This window comes from Apium graveolens, chromosome 3 (genome assembly GCF_009905375.1).
Source record: "Apium graveolens cultivar Ventura chromosome 3, ASM990537v1, whole genome shotgun sequence".
Classification (NCBI taxonomy): domain Eukaryota; kingdom Viridiplantae; phylum Streptophyta; class Magnoliopsida; order Apiales; family Apiaceae; genus Apium; species Apium graveolens.
Genome location: NC_133649.1, coordinates 32,006,290 through 32,015,596, shown reverse-complemented (window position 1 = coordinate 32,015,596; position 9,307 = coordinate 32,006,290). Strand labels below are relative to the sequence as shown.

At 34.3% G+C, this 9,307-nt stretch overlaps 2 protein-coding genes across 2 annotated transcripts in view; both read right to left on the bottom strand.

Moving 5' to 3' along the window:
* Positions 1–544: 544 nt before the first annotated feature.
* Positions 545–6,837, bottom strand: LOC141712062 (protease Do-like 9). The gene is made up of 9 exons (XM_074514843.1): positions 6,456–6,837; positions 5,528–5,727; positions 5,265–5,445; positions 4,883–5,074; positions 3,932–4,164; positions 1,763–1,864; positions 1,567–1,617; positions 1,060–1,164; positions 545–930 (listed from the first exon to the last, which is right to left on the bottom strand). Exons 1-9 carry the CDS (start codon positions 6,799–6,801, stop codon positions 832–834), a joined length of 1,509 nt encoding a protein of 502 aa, XP_074370944.1. The 5' UTR covers positions 6,802–6,837; the 3' UTR covers positions 545–831.
* Positions 6,838–8,262: 1,425 nt separating this feature from the next.
* Positions 8,263–9,307, bottom strand: part of LOC141714070 (xyloglucan O-acetyltransferase 4-like) — a 64,692-nt gene continuing 63,647 nt past the window's right edge. The window contains exon 3 of the mRNA XM_074517613.1: positions 8,263–9,036. Within this exon, the coding sequence (XP_074373714.1) occupies positions 8,263–9,036 (774 nt within the window). The remainder of the gene's footprint in view (positions 9,037–9,307) is intronic.

The following is a 9,307-nucleotide window of genomic DNA, read 5'->3' as shown; positions in this document are numbered from 1 at the left end:
ATGTCCATTCAATTTTTTTTAATATATAAAAAAAGATTTTACAAAATATTAAGAAGAATTTTTTTACTGCAAATATCTGATGTAATGATGTTACATTACCACACACAAATACAAATAATTTAATAAAGTCGAAAAGCAGATATTTATATAAAAATTCTGTTATAAGATGTCTTTAACAACCGCGCGAAGGGCGGTTTTTTCAACTAGTTAAAAATGAAAATAAAACTATTTTACTTTCCACCCTTTTTAAAATTAGGGAGTAAGGATTACACTCTTGCTACACGAGGAAAATAATGCTTTGCCGTTGGAAAGTCGTCAGTGAATCCCTGAAGGCCTGAACTACATATATATTATCTCTTTGAAAATGTCGTCTTAAAGAATTTCCAGTGGTAGAAATTGTAATTAGTACCTTTTTTAAAATTTTCACCAATGGAAAAGCAATTTAGTGGCAACAGCCATTTCACCAAGCAACTCTCCACAGGCTATAAGCTCTAAGAGCATCTAATGAAAGATAAGAATATATAATAAGCAACATAAAACCATCTAGAGAAACATAAAACCACATAAACAGTAAGCAACAACACAGGCATAACCTCTAATTTGTTTACTACATAAAAGTATATTTCCTATGGATATTGAAGATGTGGTAATTACCAAATTTATTGTCTAATTTTTTTAACAAGTCATATTCATTAACTAAAGTCAATTTTCTGTGTGTGTGTGTGTGTATTGACAATCTCTGCTAAATTCTAACTGGTATCTGCATATATAGCACAAAAGATCTCTACATAATCATTTTCACTTGATGCAATTTCCAAATGCAGTCTGTTTTTATGCCTTGAGATCATCAGACATGGCCGAAGGTATGCAATGAGTTGTTAAAATATCTGTAGTTGCAGCCTTCGCTTTTTTGGTCTGTAAGACCACAATCTACATTCAATGAGATTAAATGAATAACGGACAGAAGGACAAAGATAGATAGTATATATAATTATCGAGTAAAAATGATATTACAGGTAAAGCATGATTTATAAGACACGAGTGGAAGATAGAATTAACCTGTTGATGTTCAAGACTAAATTTCATGTATTCTTCATCACAGTTCTCTACCATATAAGCTAAGCTCTTCAGGTTCTTTACAGGTTTTCCATTAAAAGCGAGAACCTTCAAAAGTAAAGTTTAAATCAGAAAAGAAGTTTGTAGCTATACATAAATAATGTTATCTTCGGGCCTTGACAAAAGGCGTCATTTCCTTGCTGCCATTAATAAAAACTTCTTCTCAATATTATGTAAAAAAGTTTGTAAGCAATAACTTTTTTGTTACATGTAAGTTTGTACAAGATAAGGTTAAAAATATTGTATAACATGTCTATTTTCTTCAATTTGACATATTTATACATTATTAGAAAGAAAATTAAATTTTGTAAGTGTAGAATACTTTTCTATCAATCGTCTATGTAAAAAAACTGATACATCTTATGAACTCATTTCCGGCTTCTAGGCAATCATAAAACAAGTATTCTGCATAACAAAAATACTAGTAATAATAAATAAGATTTTATAAACCTGGGTGTTGACTATATCTTCATAGCCAATATTGATATCCGCCACAAGCACCTACAAAATTAAAAAAAGGGGGGATGCAATGAGCATTTACTCAGTGCACTTCATATTATTTAGCATATAAGACGTCTGTGGCGTCAGGGCATGGCAAAGAGGGAACACTAATGTTGCTGGAAAGGATTGATAAAGTAAATTTCACCTGAGAAAGAACAACTAATTGTTCATCAACTGATTGTGCCATTCCGTGTATATACTTGTCCAACAGCTTAACTGGAGCATCATAATCATAATCTTTTCCATACTACACACATCACAACAAGAGTCAGAGGAATATTAGATAAGAACCCTTAATAAGGTAATACATGGAACCCCGCAAATCTGGAACTGGTTGGAACAAAAACATCTACATATACAGGGCATCTAGTTCATGGTTAATGGGTCCGGTTAATGGGAATTGAAACCTCAATCCCATGTGTTAGTGTTTAGATTAGCAATTTGGTTGATTGGAATGAGAAATTCATTCCCTTTAAGTGGGTAATTCATTCCGTACATACTCTCTAGGATTCCATGTCATTCCCATCTAAACGCCCCTTTAGAAAGAGTAAAGATTGAGCAATAGCGTACCGTAGGTGACAAAAAGCAGGTAGCAGATCCAATTACATGATAGACATTGGTATGACCCTTACTTAGCACCATATATGAACTTACAGAAATCAGAATTGACCCTTAGTTGACACCATATATGAACTTCCAGAAATCAGAATAAGCGGTAAAGATAAACTTTTGAGGAAAAAAAATAGTTGTCTTGGAAAAAAATTTTAGACCCATTGCTTAGAATTAAAATTCCCACATAAATTCAAACAATGGTGAAGTAGTTTACAGATAAAAAAACTATTTTTATCTGTCTGAAAAACATAATTTGTTTCCGCTATTAATACCAGAAGGTGATGTGTTTGCCTTTTGCCTTAATAACAAGTCATAAGATATTTAGCTCTTATTAGTATTTGGTTAATTTGAATAGTATGAGGTGGGAATAAATGAGTTGGAATATATATACATTTTTTTATATATAAAATATATATACATTCTATATTGGTACAGTAATCAATAAATTTACAGCAAGCCAAATTATGTCAACAGACATTATATATATAGTATGTTCTTCAGATCCACCCAGTAGAATTATTACAGAAATCAGAATAAGCGGTCCGAGATAAACTTGCGAGGATTAAAAAACTATAGCTTGTAGTTGTCCATGCCAAGCAAACAGGTAGATATCAGGAAACTAGAAACAGTTGTCTTGGAAAAAAATTTTAAGACTCAATTGCTTAGAATTAAAATTCCCACAAAAATTCAAACAATGGTGAAGTAGTTGTTTACAGATAAACAAACTCTTTTTCCTCTCTGAAAAAAATATTATGTTTCCGCTATTAATACCAGAAGGTGATGAGTTTGCCTTTTGCCTTGAGAACAAGTCATAAGATATTTAGCTCTTATGTAGTATTTGGTTGATTTGAATAGTATGAGAATAAATGAGTTGGAAAAAATTTCAATTCTTTAAACAAAAGGGTTGACAGCATAGAACAAGATGAGAGTGACATGAAGAATAAGAACGCAATGAGGTAACCCATGTGAGAGATTGTTGGAACAAACTGAGGATAGTAATATGCTTTGATGGTTGCATAATGTTCTTATGATTTATTCCTTTCGGACCTACAAATGTGTGGAATTAGTAATCAGAGGGGGGGGGGGAGGTGATTCTTTACCCGATCACTTGTTTCTTTCTAGGAAAATTCATTACCTTACTCCTATACTTCCTATTCCCTAGACCCGCGATAGAGTTGTGCAAGGGGCCAAACATCTCTCATTGTCAATGAGCCTTATATAATTGGGAAATTCATTCATTTAATTTATTCGGTAAACACTTTATTTGTTTATGAATTCCTATCCATCTTTATCAGTGATCATTTTCCTAAACCAGCTTTTCAAGAAGTAAACGATTGGCACAGGTAGAGTCATACCTGAAGCAACTGAGAATGAAAGTAAGAATAATTAACCTATACATGTTTCAATTCAAATTTTAATGACATAATATCATATTCAATTATGACATCAAGTAACACTTCAACCCAGAGTAGTGCCACTTACACAGACCAAGTGCTACAAAATAGTAAAGAAAGATGTTTTTATAGTGAGTTAAGATGTGCATATTTGGCTAACCAAACATAGCGGTTACAAACCCCTAGCTGGATACATCAAATTTTATATAAATCAAGAAAAGATGCTTAGAAAAAAGGTAGAAATATTAGTAAAGCAAGGCATAGAGTAAAACAAAAAAGATTCCAAGGTAGTGTGACATATGGTGTACCTCTGAACGCAAATACGGAACAGACACAGCTGAAAAAACAAATCCAGCAACAATGTAATAAGAAGGTGGTTTTCCCTCAATGTGTGCTGGTATAAGCCTTGTGTGAGGTGCTAGTTTTATATCAAACTCCAGTGTCTCAGAATTACGGAGAATTTTAACTAGAGCCGTATCTCCAGTATATTTTTGGGAAACAAGGTAACTGAAACCTATGCGTTCTCCATCCCTGAAAGGAACTGAAATTTGACCCATGAGCGCAAATGATAAACAATGTTTTCTTGAAGGGTGGACTGATATTATTCTCGTACGCAAAGATGTAAATGAAGACTCCAGCACACAGACACCAAGACATTTGCTTTTATAAAACAAACATTTATGTTTGGCTATTCATATAATCTAACATATTATATATGTAAATGCAAGATATATAAATGGTTGAGAAACAGGTCAAGTCCCCAATATCCCTGCATGGAATTGAACATTAACCTGCTATCCGCTAAAAAAGGTTATCTGGATCAGTTGACTTATCTTGACATTGTCAGATAAATAGTTTGTAGTTTGCTGACCAGGTAAGCTACCTTTAGCCTTGAATAAGGCATTACAGCATTACCACGTGATTGGCACACATTCACAACCAAATGGTAATTAGTGCCTATTTGTTCTGGACACACCAGTGCTCATTATACAGGTTAAATGGTCACAAATATATTGAAAGACCTTCTATTCTGTGAAAGTGGTGATACAAAATGACCTACAGAATTTAAGTCACTGAGGTGCCATAATACAAGGTCTCGAGGATTATAAACAGTAAAGAAAATACTAGTAACATCCATATTGTATTTTACGTACAAGTATTTCCAAAATTACAGTATATCTGGTCAGAGTTCCATGATTGAGAGTGTTCCAGGAAACGGGATTCATTAAAACATCATAGGCGGATAAGATAAGGCTCACCTGTACCATCATTAGCAATATTAACCCCATCAAAGCTAAGGATAACATCAGATTGCTTTAAAAGATGAGATTCTGGAGCAGTAGGTAAAATCCTTTTTATGCGCACACCCTTCTGCTCAGGTTCCATTCCCATAGACATCCGAAGATCAGGATTCTCCATATTTTGCCACATAACTCCAAGAATTGGAAAACCTAACAATGAGAAGACGTCCAGAAATAAATAACTATGAGTAAACAAAGGTAGCACCCTCACATATTCTAACTTAGAATGGATTACTACACTAAGAAATGAGGGTCACGTCAAAACTTATATCTAACGGCAACTGTTCTCTAACATCAAATAAGATCTCAATCAATAGCAGAAACACGAAAAATATCATACCAGTATACATTCCATTGACTTCATAATCTTGAATAAAATGCAAAATTACTGGCGTTGGTATGACATAACCAATGTTCTCAGCATCGTCATGTTTAAGGGACTGAAATGCAATACCAACACACTTGCCGCTATCACTAAAGGCAGGCCCGCCAGAGTTTCCAGAGTTAATGGCGGCATCTATCTGCATATGTATCATGTAAGTGACAGATCATAACTTTGAAAATATGTACACTTGAAACAAGATAGTAATTGAATCTTACAACCTGAAGTCCAAGCAGTTCTGTAGCTCCATGAACATATGATAGTATCTCAATGCGAGACACAACACCGCTTGTCACTGAGATTGTGTCTCCGCCAATAGGGTAGCCTGCAACTGTGACAGCATCTTGCAATGCAGGCAATCCCCCAAATTCAAGAGGAGACACTCCTTTCCAAAATTCTTCATCGCTCACTGTCAATAGAGCTGTTGTTCCACAATGATGAAATTGAATCAGAATTAAGCTTCTGAGAATTTAGCAAAACCGCCCCAAATTTAAGTAAAAAGATAATGGTGGCCTAGAGGCAGTGCGATCAGGCAAAGATTGTGTTTCAATTGTGTGAACATTATAGAGTATTTGGGAGTCTCAATAATATCAAGTGGTAAAAAACCTTAAAAGTCTTAAACCACAAACAACAGCTTATAAGCTTGTACAAAAAGCATAAACAAAATCAAGGAAACACACTACATACCCAGGAAAAACTAAGGTCACATAAATGAAATCTAATATGAGAGACCTAATTCTCTACACCAGCAGTCCAACTTAAGCTTTTAACAAATGATATCTTGACATGATACAGCTACGAAAGCTACAAATAGAAACAACATGCAAATATTCTTCAGAAAGTATATAACATGTACAAAATATGAGCGGCGTTATCAATATGAAGTGAACTATTTTGGCATCAAAATACATATATATTGCCTAGAACCTGACTTGAAGTCTTGTGTTCTTTATTACTTATTGGACTTCATTTTCTGAATCAAGAGCAAGAAACAAATAGAGGTAATTAAAAACAAACTCATTTCTTCACAATCTCGGTATTCTACATAACAACACTAATACACAAGATTCATTTAACACTAAATTACTTGAAAAAAAAATGTACTCCACATAGCAAAAAAAAGAGAGGCAAGAGGTGAAAAATCGATACCTATATCACATTCGGTGGCAATAGCCAAAACAGTAGCTAAAAACTTGGTATCAGAGCCACGTTTCTTCAGCTTAATCTGAGTAAAATGCTGTACAGAATGTGCATTTGTTAAGACCCTTTTACCCCCAATCACAAACCCACTACTACTTGAACTATACTGTCTTTTTCTTTGCCATGGGAGTGAGTAATTAGGCTCTGTGTGTGTACAAAACACCTTCACCACCGCGTCCATTGATGGCATCACTTTTTTCATCGGCGGCGCGTTAAGTAACGCGCTGTCGCGGTGGTGTGGAGACGGGGTTTGTTGTTTACCTCGTTTTCTTTTGTTGGGTTTTTGTTTCTCCATTTTGTTTGGTTGATTTGTACTGTTTTATAACAACACCACTACAAAACAAAAGCCAGGTCTTCTTACTTGGTATCTTTCATCCGAATTTATTAATATTTGATAGTGTGCACTTAAATTAAGATTTGATGGATCAAATTTCAAAAAGTTGGATTTGGAAATATGGTAATATTCAGTATTAATTATAAAGAATTTTTTGAAATCCGGTAACATCTTCAAAATTTTATTTGATCTGATAATACTATATTTCTGTTGAATTTTATAGTAATATTTTCAATACTTTTGAATCTTGGCATTAATTCATCTGAATAAAAATTAACTGTAATTGATTGGTAAAAAAGAAATGTGTGTTATTTTTGTCCAAATGTAGTATCCTTTTTTAGAGTACACTGCTACTTGAATTGATGATATAAGCAAGCAGACAAGCTTAATGCAGAAACTGTTGATTTTTATTTGTGTTTGCACTGCAGAAACTATAAGCTTGTAGACATTTACAAACAGATTCAGCTCCTAGCCTCTTCTGCTTCACCCCACAGCACACTATAGAATGCCGATGCCACCATGATTTGGCCAATCAAACTGCACACTACACTCAACTGTTGCTCTGGCATTCTAGTATGTATGCCGTACAATATCACTTGTGTGAAATGATATTGAACCTCATTTACAGGCCTTACTTTTCAAGAACTGAGCTTCAAATACAACTGTACATACACTACTCATCCAAATCTATGTTGCTGAAAAGTTAACTGAACAAGAAACAAAGTTCCAGGATTCTTATTGCAACAATATTGCAGTCATCTCAATATCGGGTCCTAAAATCCAAGAATTTCAACTACTTTCCATGAAAAAGCCTGAAGATCTTAGAAAAGAAACAGGAAAATAAGCATAAGAAGAAAGCTATTGTTTATTTTTCTGGGAACTCCTGCACTTAGCTGTCTGGACTTAAGAACAAACATACTATTGTAAATATGCAGATTAGTTTAAGTTCGTGATTTGTTTCATAACTTGGAAATGGTATAAACATACATGAAAGATAATAGATGAAAACAGTATAGTTGCGATAATGTAAACAACAAACAGCATATTTAATCAAACAGCCGTTTACACGTTAGAATATGTATGAACAATGTGTGCTAAGGGATGTGTGAGTGTGCATATACTATGTGAATATCAATAAAAATGAAAGACATACATATAAACAAATGAATCTCCAAAATACAATCATGTTTAGAGATTTTATAAACCCAAATTTGCTTCAGAAGATATATCAGCGTTTTTGAGAGACTAACACCAAGACATATTAATCATTGCATGAACCGATAAACATTTAAACTTCTATAGCGAAATAGTACTTTAATATTTATCATGCTTGAACTTCACAAAACATGGTTGAAGAAACTAGGAAGTTCGAGAATGGTGCATGAAATCTAGAGTGCTGGTACAAATTGGTACAGTATTAAGTTAGACAGTCCCCTTGAGCAAAGTTGCGAAGAAAAGGTCATTCCATGCATCAATTGGACCTGGCAAGCACCAGTGAACACAGTCATGACTTCCTCTCTTCCATACATTGCCAAAGTGAACATCAGGATGCCCGTCAGGTCTCACTAACATTGCCCTTGTCACATCCAAAGCCAAAAGCCTCCTCTCTTCGACTCCCCTTCTTTTAGCTCTCTCCAACTCTTGAAGCTGAACTCCCCTCAATTCCATAGTCTCGTTATAAGTACTTATTAGTTTATAAGCATCGGCCAGTTCATGTAGAGGACTAGTCCGTATGCAGGATCCTCCAGCATTCCAACCCCCATTCTCAAAATGTCCAGGGGAGAATGTCCTTAACACTGTCGTTATACCCTTGAAACGTTCTGTGTACTTAAGAGCAGTTCTTATAGACATTCTGAGGGCAAACGTGGAATCGTACTTAGGAATATCCGGTTCACTACACGAAACACATCCAATCAGTGCACCACCTTGGTAAAGATAGAAGCGTCTCTGGAAAAACCAATGACCGCCAGATATAATAGCATAATCTAAAGTTGATGGAAGTTGTTTTATCCAAACTTCATGGACCTTGTCAAGATGTAGGGTATAGTTGTCTGTCTTTGATCCATGGCTGATAATTTCATCATCTTGTACAAGGAATGTAGTCCATAAAACCATAAGAGTGAAATTATGGTTTGGAAAGTGATATTTTGCAATCCTGCCATCTTCAGACCAGTATATGCTTAATGGAATTTCCCCCTGAAAATTTAAATTTTCAAAAATGTTCTTATAATGGAAAACTGAGAATTTAGAGTTCATTGGTCCCTCACTTCATAAAAATATATAGTAACTAATTGTTTTATCCGAATATGAATTTAATTGTTCCTACCAAAGATGTGAATTAAATTATACCAAAAATCAATAAATCTGCACTAAAAGGGGGATAATGAACAAAGATATTGTACCTCAAATAGTCAACAATAAATGAAATTCTTTAATAACACATTTGAAAAGAAAAGAAAGAAATATA

Coding starts and splice junctions, on each gene's coding strand:
- LOC141712062 (XM_074514843.1), bottom strand. CDS start 6,801: ATGGAGAAACAAAAACCCAACAAAAGAAAACGAGGTAAACAACAAACC. Junction 5,728..6,455: donor TGCCACCGAATGTGATATAG/GTATCGATTTTT, acceptor GTGGAACAACAG/CTCTATTGACAGTGAGCGAT. Junction 1,865..3,931: donor TTCCGTATTTGCGTTCAGAG/GTACACCATATG, acceptor TGATGTGTGTAG/TATGGAAAAGATTATGATTA.